Source organism: Gymnoscopelus microlampas (assembly GCF_963454915.1).
Source record: "Gymnoscopelus microlampas genome assembly, chromosome: 13".
In the NCBI taxonomy this organism is placed as follows: domain Eukaryota; kingdom Metazoa; phylum Chordata; class Actinopteri; order Myctophiformes; family Myctophidae; genus Gymnoscopelus; species Gymnoscopelus microlampas.
This window is the reverse complement of record NC_139950.1, coordinates 8,265,910-8,293,595: the sequence shown is the minus strand read 5'-3', so window position 1 is coordinate 8,293,595 and position 27,686 is coordinate 8,265,910. Positions and strand designations below refer to the sequence as shown.

The 27,686-nt window shown below is 41.4% G+C and overlaps 3 protein-coding genes across 3 annotated transcripts in view; 1 reads left to right on the top strand and 2 right to left on the bottom strand.

Annotated features, from left to right (window-relative positions):
- The window catches only part of LOC311058907 (myoferlin-like), a gene marked incomplete at its 5' end in the record, with an annotated part of 235,365 nt that overhangs the window by 198,105 nt on the left and 9,574 nt on the right, over positions 1–27,686 (top strand). The window lies entirely within an intron of this gene.
- On the bottom strand, positions 870–3,776 carry LOC311058860 (CD209 antigen-like protein C). The gene is made up of 7 exons (XM_084076388.1): positions 3,632–3,776; positions 3,395–3,481; positions 2,842–2,880; positions 2,728–2,796; positions 2,493–2,638; positions 1,830–1,933; positions 870–1,669 (listed from the first exon to the last, which is right to left on the bottom strand). Exons 1-7 carry the CDS (start codon positions 3,738–3,740, stop codon positions 1,510–1,512), a joined length of 714 nt encoding a protein of 237 aa, XP_083932514.1. The 5' UTR covers positions 3,741–3,776; the 3' UTR covers positions 870–1,509.
- On the bottom strand, positions 14,589–16,071 carry LOC311058293 (uncharacterized protein). Its single transcript, XM_084075697.1, has 4 exons — positions 16,004–16,071; positions 15,829–15,893; positions 15,464–15,543; positions 14,589–14,920 (listed from the first exon to the last, which is right to left on the bottom strand). Exons 1-4 carry the CDS (start codon positions 16,061–16,063, stop codon positions 14,796–14,798), a joined length of 330 nt encoding a protein of 109 aa, XP_083931823.1. The 5' UTR covers positions 16,064–16,071; the 3' UTR covers positions 14,589–14,795.

The following is a 27,686-nucleotide window of genomic DNA, read 5'->3' as shown; positions in this document are numbered from 1 at the left end:
TCTTCTTACTTCCTTCACAGGTGTTACCAATGATACTAATAATGAAGGCTCTGTTCCATTCTGGTCAAACAGAGTCAGGGTGCTGATATTGTGCATGTTGGCTCACTGGAAACACTCTGCTACACCAGTGGGTCTCAAAGTGTGGTCCAGGGTCCCTCATGGTTCCTTAAGGGGGTTATAAATGGCCCCTTATAGGTGTGTAACTCTGAGAGTGTACAAATGTACCATTTATACACTCCCAGAGTGTTTCAATTTAAATGAGTGGTTCTAAGTTCAAGGACCCCCATAACTCTGAGACTGTACAAATATATATATTTTTGTACATTGATTGGCTCCATTTGGTTCCATTTCTACACTCTCGCAAGTCGCAACCCTCTCAATGAACCATGAGGGTCCCTAAGCCCCACTTTGAGAACTGATTTTAATTATTCTCTGACACAGGTCAGCCGTCCTCCTCAGACAACGCAAGTAGAATTTCCCATTAGTACTAGTGCCTGAAAGACCTTTATGAAGCCTATACAGCATTAATGTCACACAATTAGCCAATTCTGTTGATTTTGTTTTGCTGAGATATTTGCTGTGGTGTCTTCACTTCTATAGTGATTAAAGAATTTAGTGCGTAGCAGCCAAAACAAATTAAAGAATGAAAACACAATGCTGAGTAGAAATGCTGTGGCAGTGCACAGGTTAACAAGCCAATTAACTTGGTGTGTGAGCAAACAGCTCTAAAAATAGAACAAAACACCAGTGGTGTAAAATAACTAAGTACATTTACTCAAGTACTGTACTTAATGAATCAGATGTACTTAATAATTTCATGTTGAAAATGCATGACCAGAAAAAAGAGAGAAACCAAACCAAGAAGAATGAAGAATGAAGGGTTTATTTGACTTACTGATACAGGTAAATAAAGCAGTGAAATGTTGGTGGAACACATTCAGAAGAGAGTGTTCGAATATAACAAAACAACTTAACTACAAAATAATAATGAAAGTCAAATGAAAAACTAAAATGCTTAAGTACACTATAGGTTAAAACAAGCTTAAATGTCATATTCCCCTTCCCACAGCAATCAGGACAAAATGTGCCTCTTATTCAGTTAAAATGGCTCAGTCAAACATCATTCTGAACAATGCAAAGATTTATATGTCTATGCCTAAACAAAAAATCATCATTTGAGAGACAGAGAGAGAGAGAGTGTGTGTGTGTGTGTGTGTGTGTGTGTGTGTGTGTGTGTGTGTGTGTGTGTGTGTGTGTGTGTGTGTGTGTGTGTGTGTGTGTGTGTGTGTGTGTGCGTGCGTGCGTGCGTGCGTGCGTGCGTGCGTGCGTGCGTGCGTGCGTGCGTGCACTATTAACCAGCACGAAACATGTTATAATGTCTACAGTGCATATTGGGTTGAACTGCAAGGCAGACAAACCATAGCAAACAAAAACTACCACATGCAAACACAGCCATCATGTAGCTGTACCAACACACCAGCTAACTGATACATTGTGAACCTGATGGTTTCAGCGCAGAATCTTTTCACAGATCCAGTAGTTAGGAAAAGAACACGGTAGGTCGCTCCATCCTCTGGCTACAGTAGAGACCCCTCTAGAAGACCCGTCATAGAACTCAACACAGTCTTCCTTTTTAGCAAAGTCATCAGGCTGCCCGGAGCCCCAGAACCTGGAGAAGAACAAAGATTCATTCATTACAATACCTTTACAAGGATGTTTTTAAAATCTTGACCCCAAATGATATTCTAAAACAGTGTAGTAGGTTTGTACTTTATAACTTTTAATGTCATTTAGAAGAATTAAGTTAAAATGAAGATGATCAGTCTTACCTTGGTGTGGTCAGCGGAGTTCCATCCTCCCACTTAAATCTTCCTTCTACCTCTCTGTCAGTCAAACCCAGCCACACTGTCTGGTCTAAACGTTCAACGAAGTCCTGAGCAGAAAAGCTGCTGGTTACTGATGTACAAACTGTACAATAGATCTGTATCTCCATAAAGTGGAATAGGTTACAGCAAGGGTTCCAAAACCTTTCAGACCACGACGCCCACAAAATAATCATATTTGAACTGGGGACCCCCAACCCTGACAAGCACTTGGAACTGTAGGAGTTGAGGTATTACATTTAGTTGTAGTTGACTCGGTTCCACAGATACATATTGTGAAAATAGCTGAACTAGAAGCTTGTGAGCTTGTAGATCGGCTAGTTTCACAATGCTTGCTTCTTTCTTACATACTATTTGGCAATTTGGCCAATTTGGTATTGAAAAGGTCTTAAAGGTCAGTAAATTGTAAGTTTATAAATGTGCAGATATCCTGTATACACTTATACTGTATGTTGGTTTGGTTACTGTTGAGTGATAAAACAATGTTGCATATATTAAGCTAATCATCTGGGGACCGTCCCGAAGATCATTTGGGGACCGTCCGGTCCCCCAGTTTGGGAACCACTGGGTTACAGCACATACAAATGTACGCACGCTCACACATCATACCTGCTTTTCTTTGCTCTTTATGACAATCAGGTCAGATTGTCTGTCTCTGCACCACTGTCTGCTCTCCGTCCAGTTTTTCTTCTCAGTAGAGATGTAATAACACAGGCCGTCACCATATGTAAATCCATCTGGCTCTGTCAACAAAACTATAATGGCATAATTCATCATTAATGACAAGTTATGAAAATCATAATATAGGCCTACTAATGAATAAAAACAATGATGTCTCACTGACCACAGAGCCTCATCTTCATGTCATCTTGCTCTTCAGTCAGTTTGTTGACCCTGGTTTGTAATTGCTCTCGCTCTAAGTAGCTGCTCAGTAGCTGTTGCTCTCGCTCTAAGTAGCTGCTCAGTAGCTGTTTTCTCTCCACCATGTTGGACTGATCTGTAAAATGACAGATCCGCTATTTAAAAACACCCACACTATTTAAATTACAATAATGTCTACCAATTCTGCTACAGCTTATCTTGCTGCTATTTAACTCCAAAATGTTCATTTTTCAGGAAATGAAAAAACAAAACAAAAAGTGGAGTTAGGAGGTTTTGTTCATTATTGATAAGAACAGCTGAATGGACCTCCAAGCTCACAATGAGGTTGGAGGTCAAAAGGGGGTGGAGCCTGGAGTCAGCAAAACCAGCTAACTCCACCTCCCATTGGTGGAGTTAGCTGGTTTAGCAGAAAGTTTGAGGATCCAATGGCGCTAGCTGGTTTTGTCAGAAGCGCTTTTTAATACTTTTCATTGGTTCAATATTTAAAGGGCATTCAAAAGAACTGATTTATGGGGGGAAAAGCAAAAGCGTCAAAATGGAGTTAGCTGGTTTCTGCCCGACAGCAACGATATACTATATTTATAAAACATTGTAATAAATAAAATACAGTGTTATGAAACTTGACTTACAGAGATAGAGTGGGACAGCAATGTTGAGGAGAGCTAGAACAGCACAAAGCAATCCAACACCGACTCCAACTCCGTACCGTCTTATGTCTGGAGGACACACAGGCGCACGCACACACGCACGCACGCACGCACGCAGAAAAAGCCAAAGAGTGAGAACAGTTAAAATATTTTCAAACCACTTGTTTAAAAATGTAAAATGTATTTAATGATGTATGTAATTTTAGTAACATCTCTTACCAGACTGCAGTATCTTCTGTAGATCTTCCTCCTTCTTGGGCTCAATGGTTGCATAGGTTGCATCGTCTGTCTGTTGGAGGTCAAGGTTGTCATAAGGACCATCAGCCATTTCTACCTTTATGACTCTTCTTCTTGCAGGTACTTGGTCCACCTCTTAACAACACACTTAACAAAAGAGAATAGCGGTCCCTCTTTTATTTCTGTGCCTCTCTTCCGCTTTTATTTTTAGTTTGTTCTGCCCCTCACTGCTCATTTTTAACTTACAACACTGATGACAACACATTTCAGTTGCTTAATTATTGTTTCCATTTCCTTTTTCCCCCTGTGTTGTAACAATTACCAACCACATGCGACGCGCAACACACAACCAGTGGTAGAAGAAGTAAAAATTTACCCATTGATGGTAAAAAGTAATTTATTTTTCATGAACCCAAACTTTATATTACTCCTAATAGCAAATGCAAATTGAGGACAAGTTTCTCTCTCTCAAACATGTGAACATTGAATATTGACAATGTGGGGGTAATTGAGCCACACTTCTCTGCCGGGTCATATTTGACCCTTTGACCCACAGAGTTTTTCACCACATCACTTTTTTTAATAGAGACCATCAAAATGAACTAAAATGGTGGTAATTAATTGTGTTGCGTTAAAAATAGCTGTTTCTGTCTGAGCATCATGAAGCCTTGTTCCAATAAAGAAATTAGTGGAACAAGGCCCCCCCCCTAGCCTGGTAAACCCCCCTCCCTCCGGAAATCTCATTTGCATTGGCTGTGAAACAATGTGTGTCGCAAGCTTCTTCCATTTGACGGAGCCAGGTTACCCCCCTCATTATAAGGGAAATACAGGTCAACATTTCCCCCTTCTTAAAACAAAGAAAAAGTAAATTTGCAAAAATAACTGATCTACAAGCTCACAACGCATCATCATTTTAACAGCGGGCAACCATTTTTGGGTGGGACCACGCCCCCAAAAGAGTATTTCTACATGATGGTATTGATACTTCTACTTAAGTAAAAAAAAATCACACCCTGTGTGAAGGAAGCGGTGCCTTTGGGGCGGGGCTTAACTCATTTCAGTTCATCCCTATTGGTCTGAGTCCACTTACCAAATTTGTACTTGGTAGCGTGCTGCAAACTGGAATAATGGCTGTTTAAAGCCCAGCCAATGGGCAGACAGAGGGGGCGGGGCTTAAGTAATTACAGTTCGTCCCTATTGGTGGTCTAAGTCCACATACCAAATTTGGACTTGGTGGCATGCTGCAAACTGGGCGTAGGGCTGTTTAAAGCCCAGCCAATAGGAAGACAGAGGGGGTGGGGCTTAATTAATTTCAGTTCGTCCCAATTGGTGGTTTTAGTCCATGTACAAAATTTGTACTCCGTAGCATGCTGCGAACTTGAGTTATGGCTGTTTAAAGGCCAGCCAATGGGAAGACAGAGGGGGCGGGGCTTCAGCAATTCATGCTCGTCCCTATTGGTGGTCTAAGTCCACATACCAAATTTGGACTTGGTGGCATGCTGCAAACTGGAGTTATAGCTGTTTAAAATCCCGTGCTCATCCCGTGCTCAAACGGGCGGACGGACATAACATACGCTGGGGGTCCCTGGACCCTGCTTTGATAACTTCAGCAATTCATGCTCGTCCCTATTGGTGGTGTAAGTCCACATACCAAATTTGGACTTGGTGGCATGCTGCAAAGTGGAGTTATAGCTGTTTAAAATCCCGTGCTCTAAACGGGCGGACGGACATAACATACCCCTCTTTGATAACCAGTGGCACGTGTGGCCAATGAGAGGAGAGATGGCATAGGCAAGCTCCAAGTTCTGTGTGTGTGTGTGTGTGTGTGTGTGTGTGTGTGTGTGTGTGTGTGTGTGTGTGTGTGTGTGTGCGTGTGTTTGTATGTGTTGCTTCTTTGCCGTGCTCATCCCGTGCTCATACACCGTGCTGATACGGACATACGGACAAAGTCAAGTGTAGAGCGGTTGGCACCGCTAAAAATAGTATTTTTTCCACCACTGGTTCTACTCAGAGAGCACTCCTCTACTGAACTGAAGCTCATATAAGCACTTCTACAGTAGACTGCACTGTAATGTTGTACACTGCTGCCCCCTAGTGGTATATGACTTGGACTGCCATTCAGACTATAAACCAATGACAATCACAGTCAATAGGCTCTAGTCTATGCACAGCAGCCATATTGGAAATAAACTGCCTGGGCCTCTTCTTACTTCCTTCACAGGTGTTACCAATGTTACTAATGAAGGCTCTGTTCCATTCTGGTCAAGAGTCAGGGTGCTGATATTGTGCATGTTAGCTCACTGGAAACACTCTGCTACACCAGTGGGTCTCAACGTGTGGGTCCAGGCCAGGGACCCTCATGGTTTCTTGGAATGGAATGGAACCAAATGGACCCGTAAGGGTCCATTTGGACCACACTTTGGTCCAAACCTGGACCACACTTTGAGACCCACTGGTGAATGTAGCATAGTGTCTCCATGTGAGTCACCATGCACAATATCCGCACCCTGACTCTGTTTGACCAGAATGGAACAGAGCCTTCATTAGTATCATTGCTATAAACACCTGTGAAGGAAGGAAGATTTCTTTCCAATATGGCTGCTGTGCATAGGTCCTACTAACAGAAAATATACTAGTATAGAGCCCTGAGGAACCCTGCTTAACCAGGGTTTAAGTGGTTATAGAGCAGTCCCAAAACATAGGACAGTTTCTATTAACCAATTAAATTACTCAGTTGACCGGGGTCCCTCAGGGCTCTATACTAGGCGCATGCCTGTTTTCCACTCCACACTAAATATCGTAGCTGAAAATAGCCAATATACAAGCTCACAACGCATCACGTTGCGACATTTTTTTGAGCTTGTAGATCTGCTATGTTCGCCTCTAAATAGTGACGCTATTTCAAGTGGTTTTAAGGTCAGTTTAATCACATGATCCACTACTAATCTGGTGGTCCGGGAACCCCCAGATGATACCATTTCACGCAAATAGCTGAAAAATCCTGGGTTTAGGTGTTTTTCAAACTGCTCAAAATTAAGGACAATCTAAGGGCGGAGCTTACTGGTAAAAGTGATACATGTGTTCCTCATGAGTCAAGGCACATGTGTAAGCAGGTTTAATGGCTGTCGGCCAAACGAGGCATGACTTTTGCCTGTTTAAAGTTTGCATTTTCAAAAAATTGCTATAGCGCCCCCCTTTGACCAATTGGAGTAAGATTGGTTTCAGTGATATTTGGAATGACCCTGTACATTACTGCAACTTTTCAAAGAAATGTGAGTCTGCATGTATGTGTTAGGGGCAGATGAATAATTGTCATAAAACTGCAATATTCATTGGCTCATTAAAGCTTCATTTTTTCATCCGCTTGCACCGTTTGGTCGGCATAGGTCCAAAATTCATGTGTAAAACGTTTCGTGCAGATTGCTCAAAAATCCCTGGAGGAGATAGATTTTAACAGCTTTTCATGTAATTCAAAATGGTGAGAGATCTAAAGGTCAGAGGTCAAAAGTCAGAGTGTGAAAGTTGTTCAGCATGAGGACACACATATGTGTATTGAAGTTTCATGGCTGTAGGTCAAATAGGGCATGAGTTGTACCGGTTCAAAGTTGGCATTTTCAATTGAGTGCTATAGCGCCACCTTTGGACGAAAGATTGTGAGATTTATTTCTTGATAGTTTTTCATGACCATCTACCATATGGCCGAGTTTCGTATAAAGCGTATGCACGGTTCAGCCAGAACTGCCAAAAGTGGCAGAAGAAGAAGAAATGGAATAATGCCAATAACAAAACGGGTCCATGCTGGAAGCCTGGCCCCGTAATAAAATGAACAGTCCTTTTAGGGTTAAACCCTCAGGTCTTTAATGTTTCCTTTTGAGGGACTAAAATAAATTCGAGGGAGGTGCTGTAGCAAGCTTGTAGATCTGCTATTTTTAAATAGCCAAAGACATCCCGGTCTTCATGGGATAAATATAGTAAATGCATGCTTCCTGGTCTGAGGCTGTATTCATAGGAAGAGAACCACTTGTGAGATTCTCCTTCAAGTGCCTTAATCCATTTAATCCGGGAACACATCTCTGTCATTTTTAGATTTTGGCCTCCACACTTGGTGATTTTTTCGGATTTAACTTTCGTTTCGGTATAGTGACACAAAAACGTTTCGGTAGTGACACAATGGTGAAAAAAAAAAATTACTCCACTACAAAGTACTACCAATCAACTCTAAATTGCCTAAAACGTACTCCTAACAGGTTTTTGGGGGGACGATTTTGGCCTCCACACTTAGTGATTTTTTCGGATTTAACTTTCGTTTCGGTAGTGACACAAAAACGTTTCGGTAGTGACACAATGGTGAAAACAAAAATTACTCCACTACAAAGTTTTGGGGGGACGATTTTGGCCTCTAAACTTAGTGATTTTTTTGGATTTAACTTTCGTTTCGGTAGTGACACAAAAACGTTTCGGTAGTGACACAATTGTGAGGAAAAAAAAATGACTCCACTACAAAGTACTACCAATCAACTCTAAATTGCCTGAAACGTACTCCTAACAGGTTTTTGGGGGGACGATTTTGGCCTCCACACTTAGTGATTTTTTCGGATTTAACTTTCGTTTCGGTAGTGACACAAAAACGTTTCGGTAGTGACACAATGGTGAAAAAAATTACTCCACTACAAAGTACTACCAATCAACTCTAAATTGCCTAAAACGTACTCCTAACAGGTTTTTGGGGGGACGATTTTGGCCTCCACACTTAGTGATTTTTTCGGATTTAACTTTCGTTTCGGTAGTGACACAAAAACGTTTCGGTAGTGACACAATGGTGAAAACAAAAATTACTCCACTACAAAGTTTTGGGGGGACGATTTTGGCCTCTAAACTTAGTGATTTTTTTGGATTTAACTTTCGTTTCGGTAGTGACACAAAAACGTTTCGGTAGTGACACAATTGTGAGGAAAAAAAAATGACTCCACTACAAAGTACTACCAATCAACTCTAAATTGCCTGAAACGTACTCCTAACAGGTTTTTGGGGGGACGATTTTGGCCTCCACACTTAGTGATTTTTTCGGATTTAACTTTCGTTTCGGTAGTGACAATATTTCGTTTCGGTAGTGACACAATGGTGAAAAAATAAATTTACTAAGTCCAGAGCTCGATGAATGTTAGGGACCAAAAAAAGTCACTACAAAGTACTACCAATCAACTCTAAATTGCCTGAAACGTACTCCTAACAGGTTTTTGGGGGGACGATTTTGGCCTCCACACTTAGTGATTTTTTCGGATTTAACTTTCGTTTCGGTAAAATACATTTTACCGAAACGAAAATTACCAATCAACTCTAAATTGCCTGAAACGTACTCCTAATAGGTTTTTGGGGGGACGATTTTGGCCTCCACACTTAGTGATTTTTTGGGATTTAACTTTCGTTTCGGTAAAATAAATTTAACCGAAACGAAAATTACCAATCAACTCTAAATTGCCTGAAACGTACTCCTAACAGTTTTTTTGGGGGACGATTTTGGCCTCCACAGTGATTTTTTCGGATTTAACTTTCGTTTCGGTGGTGACCAACTTTCGTTTCGGTAGTTTGATTACAAAATGTAAGTTGTGTAAAAAAAAAGTCTGACTATACTAAGTTATTATTTGTTTGTTTAAGTCAGGCTATACTCTACTCAGAGTCATAAGTTTACAAAATGTACTAAAGTACAGTGAACGTCTGTGCGGTTTGTCTTCATCACTGAAAATAACGTACATGTAAACAGATATAAAACTGCTGTCATGTGCAGTTGGGGTGAAGAAACACAACCATTTCACTCCTAATAGTACCTATTTCATTTGACATCCTGACTTGCTGCTGTGGCTGAGGCTTGAACCTGTTACCTGCGGCTCACTAGTCAGTGACTCTATCCATTCACCTACAGCTGTTTCCTTGGAATCTGTGGTTCTAAAACGTTTTGTTGTCAACCCCCCAAATTGACATGTATTTGGGCAGTGGACCCCAATGTGAAAAGATGTAGTGTCAGGGCCCCCGATGAAAAATATTCATATTTATGCTGTAACACATTTTTTAAAAGTTATTTGTCTTGTTTGTTGTTCAAGTCAAAGCACCAGGAAGGCTGTACTTGTCAGCCATCTGTTAGCTCAATGGGTTGAGACGCAGTATTCATGATCCAGAGGCCATGAGTTCAAATCCCATTGATGTCTTCCTTTGAGTCTTTCCTTTGCAGACTAACTTCTAGAAAAACAAGTTAAAACCACCAGGAAACCTGTAACTCTCAGCCAACAGCTTAGCTCAACTGGTAGAGCGTCTGTCCAATAACATGACGTGACTTGACTTGAGTGGGTTCGATTCCCACTCGAGTCAAGTGTCCCCGTTAACTTGGGGCAAAGGATAAATTGACTGATATCCTTAGTGATGCTTCCCTTTGCAGACTAACTTCTGGAAAAACAAGTTAAAACCACCAGGAAACCTGTAACTCTCAGCCAACAGCATAGCTCAACTGGTAGAGCGTCTGTCCAATAACATGACTTGACTTGTCTTGAGTGGGTTCGATTCCCACTCGAGTCAAGTGTCCCCGGTAACTTGGGGCAAAGGATAAATTGACTGATATTCTTAGTGATGCTTCCCTTTGCAGACTAACTTCTAGAAAAACAAGTTAAAACCATCAGGAAACCTGTAACTCTCAGCCAACAGCATAGCTCAACTGGTAGAGCGTCTGTCCAATAACTTGACTTGACTTGAGTGGGTTCAATTCCCACTCGAGTCAAGTGTCCCCGGTAACTTGGGGCAACGGATAAATTGACTGATATCCTTAGTGATGCTTCCCTTTGCAGACTAACTTCTAGAAAAACAAGTTAAAACCACCAGGAAACCTGTAACTCTCAGCCAACAGCATAGCTCAACTGGTAGAGCGTCTGTCCAATAACATGACTTGACTTGAGTGGGTTCGATTCCCACTCGAGTCAAGTGTCCCCGGTAACTTGGGGCAACGGATAAATTGACTGATATCCGTAGAATAACTTGTAGGAGTGTGCTGGTTCAAATCCAGTTCAACCCAGTCCTGGGTTCGATTCCCACTAACGTCAAGTGCCCGGTAAATTGGGGCAGCGGATAAATTGACTGATATCCGTAGAATAACTTGTAGGAGTGTCCTGGTTCAAATCCAGTCACCACTTTAGTAACCGAATCTGGCCAATTCTGTCCCAGTTACTGAGATAGATAGAGGGTGTGTAGAGTAGGCGGAGTTGAGTAGTGAGTAGAGTAGGGGTAGAGTAAAGAGGGAATATAGTCGGGGAGTAGGGAGAGGAATAGGAGTAGTGCCCAGAAGGGGGAGGAGTAGGAATAGAGCCCAGATTAGGGGGAGGAGTAGGGCCCCTACTCTACTCACTACTCAACTCCGCCTACTCTACACACCCTCTATCTATCTCAGTAACTGAGACCGAATTGGCCAGATTCGGTTTCAGTTACTAAGGTGGTGACTGGATTTGAACCAGGACACTCCTACAAGTTATTCTACGGATATCAGTCAATTTATCCGCTGCCCCAATTTACCGGGCACTTGACGTTAGTGGGAATCGAACCCAGGACCGCTCGGTCCTAGGTTGAACTGGATTTGAACCAGCACACTCCTACAAGTTATTCTACGGATATCAGTCAATTTATCCGTTGCCCCAAGTTACCGGGAACACTTGACTCGAGTGGGAATCGAACCCACTCAAGTCAAGTCAAGTCATGTTATTGGACAGACGCTCTACCAGTTGAGATATGCTGTTGGCTGAGAGTTACAGGTTTCCTGGTGGTTTTAACTTGTTTTTCTAGAAGTTAGTCTGCAAAGGGAAGCATCACTAAGGATATCAGTCAATTTATCCGTTGCCCCAAGTTACCGGGGACACTTGACTCGAGTGGGAATCGAACCCACTCAAGTCAAGTCAAGTCATGTTATTGGACAGACGCTCTACCAGTTGAGCTATGCTGTTGGCTGAGAGTTACAGGTTTCCTGGTGGTTTTAACTTGTTTTTCTAGAAGTTAGTCTGCAAAGGGAAGCATCACTAAGGATATCAGTCAATTTATCCTTTGCCCCAAGTTACCGGGGACACTTGACTCGAGTGGGAATCGAACCCACTCAAGTCAAGTCACGTCAGGTTATTGGACAGACGCTCTACCAGTTGAGCTAAGCTGTTGGCTGAGAGTTACAGGTTTCCTGGTGGTTTTAACTGGTTTTTCTAGAAGTTAGTCTGCAAAGGAAAGTATCACAGTAAAGACACCAGTGGGATTTGAACTCATGGCCTCTGGATCATGTATACTGCGTCTCAACCCATTGAGCTAACAGTTGGATGACAAATACAGCCTTCCTGGTGGTTTTCAGTTGATCTTCTGGAAGCCAGTCTGCAAAGGAAAGACTCATAGGAAAGACATCAATGGGATTTGAACTCATGGCCTCTGGATCATGAATACTGCGTCTCAACCCATTGAGCTAACAGATGGCTGACAAGTACAGCCTTCCTGGTGCTTTGACTTGAACAACAAACAAGACAAATAACTTTAAAAAAATGTGTTACAGCATAAATATAAATCTTTTTCATGGGGGGCCCTGACACTACATCTTTTCACATTGGGGTCCACTGCCCAAATACATGTCAATTTGGGGGGTTGACAACAAAACGTTTTAGAACCACAGATTCCAATGATACAGCTGTAGGTGAATGGATAGAGTCACTGACTAGTGAGCCGCAGGTAACAGGTTCAAGCCTCAGCCACAGCAGCAAGTCAGGATGTCAAATCAAATAGGTACTATTAGGAGTGAAATGGTTGTGTTTCTTCACCCCAACTGCACATGACAGCAGTTTTATATCTGTTTACATGTACGTTATTTTCAGTGATGAAGACAAACCGCACAGACGTTCACTGTACTTTAGTACATTTTGTAAACTTATGACTCTGAGTAGAGTATAGCCTGACTTAAACAAACAAATAACGACTTAGTATAGTCAGACTTTTTTTTACACAACTTACATTTTGTAATCAAACTACCGAAACGAAAGTTGGTCACCACCGAAACGAAAGTTAAATCCGAAAGGGGGCCAAAATCGTCCCCCAAAAAACCTGTTAGGAGTACGTTTCAGGCAATTTAGAGTTGATTGGTAATTTTCGTTTCGGTTAAATTTATTTTACCGAAACGAAAGTTAAATCCCAAAAAATCACTAAGTGTGGAGGCCAAAATCGTCCCCCCAAAAACCTGTTAGGAGTTCGTTTCAGGCAATTTAGAGTTGATTGGTAATTTTTGTTTCGGTAAAATGTATGAGACTTATGTAAGATGTATGAGACTTATGAGACGATTCTATGATGTTTTCACATATACAGTATATTATTTTATTCCCACTGTGCAATGAGAGGTCATTTTTGAACGTCCCATTTTGGTGCCTGGAGGGTGCAGAATTAAAGTTTTAATTGCGTCTTTGTCTGACGTCTTCTGAACGTCCAAACCTCTACATAAGGGCTTATTCTAGTCCAAATGTGGTCATCTTTTCTACGTCAAATTTAGACTAATTATAGACATCTTTTGTACACTTCTTCTAGGCTCGGTGCATAACTGTAATCCCCATTTCCTGTTCATTTTCCTGTAGCTTTAACATAGTTAGTAGTTAACATGCTGCTAAGCTAATCAAACAAAGCTACAGGAAAATGAACAGGATCAAATGGTTATGCCACCTTCTGAAAACTGGGAATACAGTACACAGAGGTTTACAAATAAATCACAATTCAATACACACTTATTTCCTTATTATATCTTTATTCTTCTTGTGAATACACAGCTGCGCAAACAAATGTTCCACAATTACAGTATTCCACAAATATTCCATATGATTGTGGAATATTTGTGGACTGGAACTAGACCCCCTGAAATGGAATCTAGTTCATAGGACCACAATGGAAACAAGTCCCCAGGACTTGTGTTATCCTTTTAGCCTTAACGTACCAATGACGTTTACCTTTCTGACTAATTAAGTATTCAAACAAACAGCAGATCAAGCCAGCTTTGAATTATTTTTGACAGAACAGAAGCGGGACAGCCACTTAACTCCCACAATGTTGTTCCATGCAGTCTAGCTCAAGACTGAATACAGAAGGTCATACAGAAGGACACACACACACACACACACACACACACACACACACACACACACACACACACACACACACACACACACACACACACACACACACACACACACACACACACACACACACACACACACACACACACACACACACACACACACACACACACACACACACACACACACACACACCAGTCACTAGGGCTGATTAAGCTTGATCCAGAACAGAACAGTTAACTTCTCTTTTTTTTTTTTTTACACGTCAGAATCAGAATCAGGTTTATTGTCACATCACAGGTTTACAAGGTACAAAAGTGGGTGAAATTCGTTTTTGTACATCCTTCCCATCACAACATTAATTTCCATAGAAAGAAGAGGGGGGAGGAAGAAGAGGGGTGAGGGGCAAGTGGGAAGGAGATCAAACAAGAGAACAACAGAAGGCCAAACAAGTTATCTACATATTTACAAAGTACCTGAGATAATAAAAACTAAGGTGCCTGAGCATAGCAGCAATGTATGTATACTGTGCATGATATACTTATGGACGTTAAGGTGCTTAGAGAAAAAGAGCACAATAAAAAAAGAAGTCAGTGCGTTATACATGGGATTAAGGTGCAAAAGGTCAGTGCGTGTCCACCTAGGGTGGACTGACCCTGGTATAATCCGCAAGTAGCTCCATGAGGGAGAGCAACAAAAAAGTCATTTGTACCTGGTGTAGTCCACGGGTATGTGTGAGGGGGGCTAAGTCCAAGTCAAGTCCAAGTCCACGTCACTAGTCGAATCAAAATAAAATAATAATAAAACATAATAGCACAGCCTACTTTGCAGGGACACCCTTTTTGCTTGGGCCGGTTCCACAACAACTGAAAAATATTAAACAAGTGCTGTACTGAATAGCCAGTGAGCTACCAGGGTAAGGTCCAACCAGAGCTACTTCGTTGAACAGAAGACAAGTTCAAATTACACAATACTGTACAATACTGTGACACTAAGATCCCCCACAATGGACAGTGAAAGTTCAAGTTAAATCAGTCCTGAGTGCCTGCTGTGTGTCCTCCGCCTCCCCTTCTCGCTGGAGCATGCTTGAGGTGGTCTGCGGCATGCTGCCTTATGAGGTCCTCTGTGGCTTCTGGGTCGAATTTCATGACTGCATCTGCATAGTAGAAAAATAAAATAAAACATGTGCAACGGCAACATGCTGTCCTAGTCCCTATCTGACATAATACACAGCTCGATTGAACTCCTGCCATCTGGTAGGAGGTTCAAGAGCTCAGGGGGAAGCACCAGCAGGTCATCCAACAGCTGCCCCAAACCATCAGAACCCTGAACCCATGCTCTCAGCACTTTTTACCAATGTTGTCTGCTCTTTACTTTTTAATGTTTGCCTCTTTTTAATGTGCACCATGAGTTGTGGAGAATGGTATTTTGCCCCTGTTTGCCTAGTGTGTATTGTGGAAGTGACAATAAAACTGATTGTGAATCTCCATATTGACATGCAAAAATGCTTGTACATCCACAACTAGTTTAATACAAAGCCATCTCCCTTCTACACCTAACCACCAGTTATTTAAAATGTTATGATAGCAACGGTAACGGTAGACAGTTGGCATTGTATTTTTTTATGTCAACAGGGAAGGACATGTTTTACCCAATTACATTTAGATTTGTCCTTGGTCAACATGAAATATGGGCTTACCTTGTATTGCGCTGAAAGTCGCAGTCTTCTCTTTTTCCCCCTTCATGTTCAACTGTGCCATCAGACTGTTACTGAAGAGCCTTAATAAAAACAAATTACATTTAATAATGTAGTAGGATTAGGATTTATTGTAAAACATGGTATGAACCCTTTATACTACTAATTTTCACTTAATGTTCAACCATTATGTCATTGACATAACAGAGGATTCAGGTGTTAAGCTAAAAAAACAAAGGCAAATTAATGGAAACATGCAGTCAGGCGCTCATCTAGAAGAATTAACCAAATAAGTGTTCACACATTGAAAACCACAGCGCACCCAAACATCACACAGGGGTTAATTCATAGTGTATGTTGAAACATACCTGTCAAGAACTTTGTGGACACAGTCCTTAACGTCCTTCCCTCTATAACGGGAAAGTTGCAGCACCTGTTGGAATAAGTCCATGAAAACTTTCACTGACATATCCCAGAGGAACGTAAAAAGTGTGCGAGTGCATCTTATGCTGTTCATTACTTCCATACTCTTGAAAAGCCTACCAGGGTATTAAAAGCTTGGACATCACTGAGGAGTTGCTCCTCTCTCTGGAAGTCCTCCATTCTCTCAACATGACTGGCCACTGAAGAGGCAGGTTCTTTAATGAATATTGATATGGTCAGGACTTTCTTCTGGTATACTGAAAAATAAGTAAGTGTAAATTAACACAGAGAAATGTTATAGACACCACCCTACAATGATACAAAACACTGATATAATTGAAGAGCAGTTTTTGTGTCCCGATAGGAGAGGAGACAGAGAGAACAGTAAAGGAAGAAAGGAGAGAATGGGCAGAAGAGAGAAGGGTTGTAAATTAAGTGTCCCCCAGTTTTTTGGGGGTCTTCATTGAAATAGCTCAGAACTTACCTTGTGTTGAAAATGGGAATGCCCATGTTGGCCTCTCAGTCACTGCATAGCACCTGTAATAAGAACAAAAGTACATTTTAGAAATTACAAAGTGATATTTTTGCATTAAAACGTTCCAAGACAGATGACTATACATTAGATGAGAAATAATAAATATGTTATATTGTAACAATTAGGGGTGCACGATACTACTTTCTGAATTGTAAAGGTTTTGATTTCTTGGGGCCTTTGGACAACTCACCATGCCTGACCATGTCCCTGGATCTGTCATGTCTGGACCTGACCGTGTTCCTCGACCCATCACTGCGGTGGGACCGGTCATCATGTCTGGACCTGACAGAGTGCCTCCGAGCTGTTGCTGTACCTGGAGTCGTGGCTGGTCCTGGACCTGATGCTGTGCCGGTATCTGACACTGTGTCTGGAGCCATCACTGTGCCTGATGGCTGGAGCCATCACTAAAGACTTAATACTTGGACATAATACTACTACAATACCATGTCACACTGAAAAAGACTACCCCTACTGGTTGGTCTTATGTTGACAATCACACATCTCCTCTGATACACATAGTTCAACACATTGAGCCTGTAACTACTTACTCATTGCTTGTGAATTAGGTATGGTAATGATTTCTTTAGTATGCACAACATGTAACACCTTGTACTGACTGTACTTAAAATGTGTTGGTGCAATGGAGAAAGTGAATACTCACGGGGTGTGGACATTTCTCTGCTCCGAGGTGCTACACTTGCATGTCGGGAGCCTGGAAAAGACAAAGAATGTTTTTAGGGGCACGGTGGCGCAGTCGGTAGCGCTGTCGCCTCACAGCTAGAAGGTCCTGGGTTCGATTCCCGCCAGGGACGCTGTGGGCGCTGGGGGCGTGTTCTCTCCTCCACGTCATCGGTGCCCATACCCTAGGTGGGGTTGGCGAAAGGGCCTACTCTGTGTGGAGTTTGCATGTTCTCCCCGTGTCTCCTAGGGTAGTTAATACCCTCACAAAAACATGTAGTAATCCTGGTCACTATACTGCCTCCCCCTGGTCAGCCGGGGCGCCTGATGGAGGAGAAGGGAACTGGTTGGAATAACGTGTTCCTTCCACGCGCTATGTCCAACCAGGGAAACTCCCCCCTGTCGGGTGATAAGAAGCGGCCTGCTTGCTCCTCATGCATTGAAGGAGGCATGAGCTTCAGCTTGGGCTCTCCCTAGGCTGGCAGAGGGTAGGTAGTGCCCAGGATTACATAGGCAATTGGCACTGGGTGAAAAAATGTGGGTTACAAAATCGTGGGATAAAAATTATTTTTAAAAAAAGACAAAGAATGTTCTTAGATACCAAATATTGATTTGTAAACAAAAGGTGACTGCTTAAATGTGATTCATACTCACTGTGTGTAGACATTTCCCTGTGCCAAGACCCCTCAGCATGCTCCAACTCGACAGACATGGTGTCCACCACGATATCCATCAGGCCATCCAGGGCTTGATTTTCAGAGTCTGAAACATAACAATCAGCTTGTAACTGATTTCATGTTGTGTGTACCCAATACATCATTATCATATTTCATAAATTGACATCAATACTCAACAAGCATTGAGTAACACATTGTTGTCCTGGCTGGACTGCAACTTCCTTGGTGCGATAGGAAAGGAGGGCACCTATACGGCTGCAATATATAAGTAAAAATAAACATATCCATATCTAAAATAGACAGCCTTATTAAAGCATTTGATTGTCATTTTTGACATTGGACTTATAAATTGATTATAGAAGAAAGTTACCCATCATGCTCGCCTCCTCCGGATCATCATCAGATTCTGTTAAAGTACAAAACGTCATATAAAACATGAATGGTCTACAATGTGAGGCCCAGTTTCTGTTAACACATTTCATATTTAGAAGTTACTTGAGAAACATATGAACTCTACATCAGTCATCATCTTGTCTTTTCACAGGTTTCCTCTTCGCTCTTATCACCGCATCCACATCCTCCTCTTCCTCCTCTGCTTGGCTGGTCAGGTTGTCACATTCACAAGCTTTAACTAGAAGTTATACAATTCAACTGTAAACATTGATTCAACTATTTGTACTTGAATTATTGAGTAAATGATCCAAAAACAAAACCTGCCTGAAGTCATCTTTATCTTGACTAACTGGAACGTCAGCCAGTCCTCCTGGGGGTCCTTTCTCATCTTGTAAGTTGTTTGTTTGGCATTTGGCCATCTAATGGTTCCCATACCCCTGTCGATCCAATTATTAGGAATTGTACCCTCCGTCTCCTTTCCATCCTCCAACCACACATCCCTGGCATACATGACCTGAAAAAGACAGCACAAATATGTTAGTGCAATATCAGAAAATAAATGACGTGAACCATAGTCAATTAATCACCGGGCAAGTGGTCATGTTAGTAGAGGGCAAAGAACTAGAGGGAGGCGGCCGGATTGAAAATGCTACGATTCTCATTAGAAGCAACATGGAGGGATGAGAACAGAAATGACTACATTTGAGTATAAGCCCAGGTTAGAAGGTTAGACGATAAAGCAAGAGAGGTGGATAAAGCGAGAGGTGAGGTAGAGATGGTTTATCTGCGGCGGAGAGAGGTGACATTGGGAGAAGGATGCTGAAACGCAAGACAAATAGCAGATTTAGGGTGTGCTGAGAGAGACAAGCAGGTGATGATCGAGGAAGGTGCAGCCGTGATGGGAACTAGCTGAAAGAAAAAGAAAATGTAACCTTTAATATTGCTGTTCCAGACCATGCCGAAAGGGTATGAGGACATAACCACCAACGTTTCTTGTGGGAGGCAAGCCACCTTGCGGAACAGATCTGTTTCACGCAGTAGTCCATCTTTCATCCTACCCTGACTTGGCTTCCATTTCCTTGCTTGTTCTTTCACTGAAGTCCTGATTGTTTTTCTGGATATATGATATGATTGACAGCCGCAGCAGTGCAGCCAGTCTCATCCCTGACATTGTTGTCTCCTATCAAGGGACCATAGATGACCCACCCCAATAGGGTCCTCACAGCATATGGTCCATCTGCCTGGCTGTTATCCTACCCTGACTTGGCTTCCATTTCCTTGCTTGTTCTTTCACTGAAGTCCTGATTGTTTTTCTGGATATATGATATGATTGACAGCCGCAGCAGTGCAGCCAGTCTCATCCCTGACATTGTTGTCTCCTATCAAGGGACCATAGATGACCCACCCCAATAGGGTCCTCACAGCATATGGTCCATCTGCCTGGCTGTTAACCACCTCCAAAGGTTCCAATAACTTTGAAGAATTTCTGCCGATCAGTAGGTCAACACCAGAATCTATTTCTTGCAGTTTGATGTGTTTCAAATAAGGCCATGGTGACAAGCCCTGTTGTTTTTGGAATAGTGTGTTGTGAAACAGGCATGGTTTTATGAGTGAACACATTAGGGAGTTGTATGAAATCATTTTTGTCCAACTTGGCTATTTCCAAACCTGAGATATGGTCTCAGGCTTCACTTGGTTCATTGTGCGGAGAAGAATATTTGTTTTTTGTCCGGTAATGTTTAGCCTTCTCATTAAGTTTTCAGTGCAGAATGTGGATGTGCTTCCATGGTCCAAAAATGCATGTTTGCAACACTGTCTCCCTGTGGCTCTTCACTTGAACGGGTACTATGGAGAAGATGGATGTTTCATCACCGGCCCCAATATGACCACATGTGTGAGGTGAGACGACAGCAGCATTGTTTCCCATTGATTTCTTATCTGTTTCTTCAATGTGGAGTATATCAGGGTGGTTTTGTTCACATGTATCACAGGTTAAACGACTTGTGCAGTCTCTGCTTAAGTGTCCTCTTTACAAACAGCCAAAACAGACTCCCTTTTCCTTTAAGTAGTCCATCTTCTCTCTGTGTCTTCTCTCTTTCATCTGTGGACACCGCTCCAATGTGTGACCACTTTTATCGCAGAAAAGACAATAATTATGATAGCTGATGAATACACTTCGTTCCACTCCATTTGACTGCACTGCTGTTTCTATGGGTGTTACTGTTGTGGCAAAACTGCTTCTTCTTGGAATGTCTCTTGTGTCTCTTGGTTTGATGATGGTTGAGGTTTTGAAAGTTGTAGTTTGCTTAGCATCTTGGATGTTTCCAAAAAGCGGGTCAGACAGTATTTTTACCTGTCTCTCTATGAATTGTACAAGGTCAGAAAGCTTAGCACCATGTCCATGCCTCTCCTGTAGCTCGCATGCCTTGTTCCTCCAGGTTTATCTGAGCTTGTATGGCAGCTTCATGAGAATGGTCCCCATATTTGAAACAACGTTCATCTCCTTTTAGGGACCAAAAAAAAAGTCACTACTAAGTACTACCAATCAACTCTAAATTGCCTGAAACGTACTCCTAACAGGTTTTTGGGGGGACGATTTTGGCCTCCACACTTAGTGATTTTTTCGGATTTAACTTTCGTTTCGGTAGTGACACAAAAACGTTTCGGTAGTGACACAATGGTGAGAAAAAAAAATTACTCCACTACAACGTTTTGGGGGGACGATTTTGGCCTCTACACTTAGTGATTTTTTCGGATTTAACTTTCGTTTTGGTAGTGACACAAAAACGTTTCGGTAGTGACACAATGGTGAAAAAAAATTACTCCACTACAAAGTACTACCAATCAACTCTAAATTGTCTGAAATGTACTCCTAACAGGTTTTTGGGGGGACGATTTTGGCCTCCACACTTAGTGATTTTTTCGGATTTAACTTTCGTTTCGGTAGTGACACAAAAACGTTTCGGTAGTGACACAATGGTGAAAAAAAAAATTACTCCACTACAAAGTACTACCAATCAACTCTAAATTGCCTGAAACGTACTCCTAACAGGTTTTTGGGGGGACGATTTTGGCCTCCACACTTAGTGATTTTTCTGGATTTAACTTTCGTTTCGGTAGTGACAAACTTTCGTTTCGGTAGTGACCCAATGGTGAAAAAATACATTTACTAAGTCCAGAGCTCGATGAATGTTAGGGACCAAAAAAAGTCACTACAAAGTACTACCAATCAACTCTAAATTGCCTGAAACGTACTCCTATTGCCTGAAACGTACTCCTAAAGTGACAAGTTAAAGACTTTTAATGTATTTTTAATACCTTTTCTAATAAATCTGCTCTTTTCAAAAAACTCAAAAGACAAATGCGGAATGTTTTGGAAGTATTTTAAATGTACAAGGGGGAGAAAATAAGGGAAAATATAGCTAAAAGCAGCGATAATACGGGGCCAGACATGGAAACTGGAGAGAGAGAGAGAGTAATGGAAACTGGAGAGAGAGAGAGAGAGAGAGAGAGAGAGAGAGAGAGAGAGAGAGAGAGAGAGAGAGAGAGAGAGAGAGAGAGAGAAACTGGAGACAGAGAGAGTCATGGAAACTGGAGAGAGAGAGAGAGAGAGAGAGAGAGAGAGAGAGAGAGAGAGAGAGAGAGAGAGAGAGAGAGAGAGAGAGAGAAATGAAAGAGATTGGAGAGAGAGAGAGAGAGACAGACATGGAAACGGAATAGATTGAAGAGAGAGAGAGAGAGAGAGAGAGAGAGAGAGAGAGAGAGAGAGAGAGAGAGAGAGAGAGAGAGAGAGAGAGAGAGACAGAGACAGACAGACATGGAAACGGAATAGATTGAAGAGAGAGAGAGACTCTGCTCGAAACATTCTGTCAGACCTGGGCCCTGGCAATTAACCCTGAAAAAACTAAAGTAGTGATATTCCAAAAAAGGTCCACAAGTCATGGAAGAAAGTACAACTTCACCTTAGGAACAACAAAAATCCAACAATCAAACAATTACACATACCTATAGGGCTGAAGATCAGTTCCACTGGACATTTCAACATGGCAATTAATGAACTGAAAGAGAAGGCAAGGAGAGCTTTCTACGCCATCAAAAGGTCAACACATGTAGACATCCCAATTAGGACCTGGCTCAAAATATTCCAATCAGTGATTGAACCTATTGCACTATATGGCAGTGAAGTTTGGGGTCCTCTCACAAAACCCGATTTTGAAAAATGGGAAAAACATCCAATTGAAATCCTGCATGCAGAGTTTTGTAAGAGAATCCTCCGGGTCCAGAGGAAGACTCCTAACAATGCTTGCAGAGCAGAATTAGGCCAATACCCTCTAATCATCAACATTGAAAAAAGAGCCATAACATTTTGGAAACACCTAAAAATGAGTGACCCTAAATCCTATCATTATAAAGCCCTCAAAAGCCAAGAGATGAACATAGAGAAGAGCCCCCTCTGTCAGATGGTCCTGATGCTGAACAAACCAACATCAGCCCCTATAGACAATCATAACAATAACCAGCCTCCGGACAGTGACATCACTCCCCAACAAATCCGACCCAACCAAATTATTAATCAACAGAAACAAAAATACGAGAACTATTGGATCGAAACAACAAAGACCCAAAGTAAACTCAATTGCTATCTGGCCCTAAACAGACAATACACCGTGGCAGAATGTTTGAGCATGGTGACTGATAACAAAGTGAGAAAAACCTTACAGACTCAGTAAGCACAGCCTAGCCATCGAGAAAGGCCGATATAGACAAACCTGGCTGCCCAGAGAGGACAGGCTGTGCTCTCACTGTGGTCAAGGAGTGGTGGAGACAGAGCTCCACTTCTTGACTGCATGTGACAAATATAAACACATAAGAGAAGATTACTACCCTACATTCACAAAAATAACAAAAACAAAGATACAGTTTGACTCTATCCAGGCAATCCCCTACTTATTAGGTGAGAAAGCCGAATGTTCAAGGTTGGCAGCAAAATATGTAGCAGCCTGTCACAAAATGAGGGACAATGGGTGAACACTATAAGTCTACTACAATTAATATTTTGCTTATGTTTGTCTTGTTTGTATTATTTGTTATGATTCTGAATATGTATTATTATTTTGTATCATAATGTATGTAATGCTTTGGCAATAGAAGAATGCTTGTCATGCCAATAAAGCATATTTGAATTGAATTGGAAACAGAATGGATTGATTGGATCTCAACCTATTGCCATTAACAGGAATCGAACTCTCAAACTTCGGACTAATAGGCTGCAACACTACCTATAGTGCTATAGCTTTGTCCAGGCTGATGTTGTCTGTTGAAGATCATAAACTCTTGCCTTCTGTCATGAACCAAGCCAACACTAAGATCACTCGTTCACAAACCATTTACCAATAGAGAAATTGTATGTCTCCTCGTAACCAAAAACAGTGAAAGCAGCCGATCTACAAGCTCAGAAACACGTTGCTATCTGAAAAGTTTTGAGATTGTAGATCGGCTATTTTCAGAATGAAGTATGTATGTCATACATTGAAAAAACGTACTCTCAAATAAGCATTTCAGGTTATCTTTACCATTTGCACATGTATTCATTGATACAGTCATGTTGTTTGCAATTCAACTTAAATGAAGTCTGCAACAAGTAAGGCTTGAACTGGCGACCTTGAGATTGTGAGGCATTCATTTAAGGGAGATGCCATCGGACCAACAGACAAGGCATTGTGAAAAAGGAGATGAGACAGATGATACAGTTTCACGCAAATAGCTGAAAAATCCTGGGTTTCCAGAGCATCAAACTGCTCAAAATTGCGGACCATCTAAGGGCGGAGCTTACTGGTCAAAGCGATAGATGTGTTCCTCATGAGTCAAGGCACAAGTGTAAGCAAGTTTCACGACTTTCGGCCAAACGAGGCATGACTTTTGCCTGTTTAAAGTTTGCATTTTCAAAAAATTGCTATAGCGCCCCCCTTTGGCCAATTGGAGTGAGACTGGTTTCAGTGATATTTGGAATGACCCTCAACATTACCGCAAAGTTTCAAAGAAATGTGAGTCTGCATCTATGTGATAGGGGCAGATGAATAATTGTCATAAAACTGCAATATTCATTGGCTCATTAAAGCTTCATTTTTTCACTTATGGAAAATCCGCTGCATCGTTGAGTCGGCATAGGTCCAAAGTTCATGTGTAAAATGTTTTGTGCAAATTACTCAAAAATCCCAGGAGGAGATAGGTTTTAACTGTTTTTCATATAATTCAAAATGGTGGGAGATCTAAAGGTCAGAGGTCAAAAGTCAGAGTGTGAAAGTTGTTCAGCATGAGGACACGCATATGTGTATTGAAGTTTCATGGCTGTAGGTCAAATAGGGCATGAGTTGTACCGGTTCAAAGTTGGCATTTTCAATTGAGTGCTATAGCGCCACCTTTGGACGAAAGATTGTGAGATTTATTTCTTGATAGTTTTTCATGACCATCTACCATATGGCCGAGTTTCGTAAAAAGCGTATGCACGGTTCAGCCAGAACTGCCAAAAGTGGCAGTAGAAGAAGAAATGGAATAATGCCAATAACAAAACGGGTCCATGCTGGAAGCCTGGCCCCGTAATAATGCCAATAACAAAACGGAGACATGCTGGAAGCCTGTCCCCGTAATGAAAAAAGTAATCAAAAAAACATGGCCCCCTCACGTATTAGGAGGGCAGTATGAGTCACCAGAACCAAAGACGGGTGTTTTTGATGAATCTAACATGGTTAAAATGGAATAAGTACAAAAGTATTGGTATCAAAATGTACTTAAAGTACCAAAAGTAAAAGTACTAAAATGTTCGAAAATAGCAGATCTACAAGCTTTGTGAGCTTGTCGATTGGCTATTTTCATATAAAATAGGGCTAAAGTGGTTAATATATGTTTTATAATGTACTAATTTATATCTGCAAAGTAACTAGTAACTAAAGTTTTCAAATAATTGTAGTGGAGTAAAATTACAATATTTGCCTCTGAGGTGTAGTGGAGTAGAAGTAAAAGTGTAGACAATTGGAAATACTCCAGCAAAAGTACCTAAAAAATACTTAAGTACAGTACTTTACACCACTGGTTAGTGGAGAGTCTGTCTGTGTTCTACTCTAATGATGAATGGTGGCATTTTATGAGAGCCATCGATTTTCTGGACAAGTGCCTCCAGTGTTTTTCCATTTTCTCCGCAGTAAAATATAGAACATTATATTATTAATGTCAGGCTAAATTTCTTCTTTTCCATTTCAATGCTTCCTCTCCGTGTCTTATCTTTGAAAAATTAAGTAGGCTATTCTCCTTACAGTGGATGCCTTTAACCACTTCAGCCATGTTTTAGACTTCCTCCATGGTGTAACACAAAAACAGCTGATACACAAGCTCACATTGTGACATGTTGTGAGCCTTAAATATGTTATTTTCCACTATTTTTAGGATTAAAAAACACATTGGGGTAAAAAAGATAATTCTTCTTTTTTATGGCATGCCCAGCCAGGTTAAAAGGCATTACCTAATAATAGCTTCAGCCATCCTCCCCCATTCCTCACTTCCATCTATAGAGCCAACAGCATGACATTGGAACATCTCACAACGTACAGTATACAATCCAAACATGAAGCATTGTGGTTTTAACCATTTCATAAGCTAAATTGCATCATGTACGCAAGCAGACACTGGATATGAAGTGTATATAATCACATTATAGGGGCAGGGGGGGTGGAAGAGCTAGCGCTGCACTGTTTTCTGTACCCAGAAGGCTTTTAAAAAGGCCCTTGTTTTGCGTCAGCTCTTCCCAGAATGCTCGGAAGCACTGCAGGCCTGCCAAGCTCTGTGAGCAAACATATTAATCTCGGGGCCCGAGAGGCTCCAGAAATTAGATGGTCGGGACCTTTAGTGCTCCCAGAGGACTCCCACTGGCCTAATAGAGCTCAGCTGTAAATGCAGAGCACAGTGATGGAGGAAGTACTCAGATTATTTGCTTAACAATATCAAAATACTCTGTTACAAGGAAAGGGCCTGAATTAAACATTTTGCTAGAGTAAAAGTACAAAGGTATTAGCCTCAAAGTATACACTGTACATTACCAAAGTAGGCCTACTCAAATTGATCAAAAATGATCTATAAGCTCACAAAGCATTGCGTTGAACTTGGATCAGCTCAAAAAAACATTTGAATGGCTATTTTCGAATAGCCGAAGTATACAAATATGGCTTAAGTGGTTAATGTATGTTTTCTATTAATAATCTAAATCTACAGAGTAACTATGTAACGTTTACAAATCATTGTAGTGGAGTAATAAAAAGCAAGCTATTTTCCCTCTGAGATTAATCAGAATCAGCTTTATTGTCACATCACAGGTATACAGAAGTAAAAACTGGGTGAAATTTGTTTTGTGCATAGTTCCCATCTTATCGTTATTATTTCCATAGAAAAAAATAAAGGGAAGAATAAGAAGGGTGGGGAGCAAGCGGGAAAAGAACAAATAAAAAAAAGAGGACAAAAGAAAAACAGACAAGTTATCTTTACACATGGCACCTATGAGATAAGATATAATGTGTGAGCATGAGCATAGCAGCAGATGTATAGGCCTACTGTGCATAATATACTTATGGACGTTAGTTATGGTGCTAGAAAAAACACACCAATAGAAAAAACACACCAAAAAAAGACGAAAGTCAGTGCGTTGTACACAGGATTAAGGTGCAAAATGATGTAGTGGAGTACAAGTATTAAGTATTGAAAAATTAACAGACGTGTAGGCGTAGTAGGACTACTCAAGTAAAATAAAAGCACCTGAAAATTGTACCTAAGTACAGTAGAGTAAATGTACTCAGTTACTTTGCACCGCTGCCTTTATAGTGGGTAAGCTCATCTGCAGATGCATAGCACAGCAAGCGACAACATTCCCATAAAAAACCCAAAACAGTGAAGAGGACCAGCCTCTATTTTTGTTGTTACCATGGTAATGTTGTGGGCTATGTGGGCTATGTAGTGAAACCACCAGTGATGTGTGTGTGTGTGTGTGTGTGTGTGTGTGTGTGTGTGTGTGTGTGTGTGTGTGTGTGTGTGTGTGTGTGTGTGTGTGTGTGTGTGTGTGTGTGTGTGTGTGTGTGTCGGATTGTGGAGGAAAAGGTGCCAAAGATGCTCTCCTCCGATAGGCTGATAGGTCCTTTGTCCCCTTAAGAGAAACCATTTCATTTCAGAGAGAGCAGCTGTCAGTTATAATGACCTCCACGCCCCCCCCCCCCCCCCCCCCTCTCCTCCCCCTCTCCATCATAGACCTGGCGAGATCACATTTGCATCCTCCCGTCGCCATAGCAACTAGACACTATGTGGAATTAAAAACGTCCTCATGATATAACACCTCAATTATGCATTTCTGCAAGTGGAGACAACTTGTAAGATATTATGGATGAAATGGACAACACGTATTGTACAAACCTGCAAACAATCCATGTATTAGGCCTAAATGGAATTGTATTATCATTATTGTTAACCTATAATAATAAATAAT

Bases quoted from the DNA above. Each gene is read 5' to 3' on its own strand.
- LOC311058860 (XM_084076388.1), bottom strand. From the start codon at position 3,740: ATGGCTGATGGTCCTTATGACAACCTTGACCTCCAACAGACAGACGAT. The intron at 2,881-3,394 runs GTAAGTCAAGTT...GTCATTTTACAG, and splicing joins TGCTGTCCCACTCTATCTCT to ATCAGTCCAACATGGTGGAG. The intron at 1,670-1,829 runs GTAAGACTGATC...GTTCTTCTCCAG, and splicing joins ACTCCGCTGACCACACCAAG to GTTCTGGGGCTCCGGGCAGC.
- LOC311058293 (XM_084075697.1), bottom strand. From the start codon at position 16,063: ATGGAGGACTTCCAGAGAGAGGAGCAACTCCTCAGTGATGTCCAAGCT. The intron at 15,894-16,003 runs GTAGGCTTTTCA...TTATTCCAACAG, and splicing joins TCCAAGCTTTTAATACCCTG to GTGCTGCAACTTTCCCGTTA. The intron at 15,544-15,828 runs GTATGTTTCAAC...GTTTTTATTAAG, and splicing joins GTCCACAAAGTTCTTGACAG to GCTCTTCAGTAACAGTCTGA.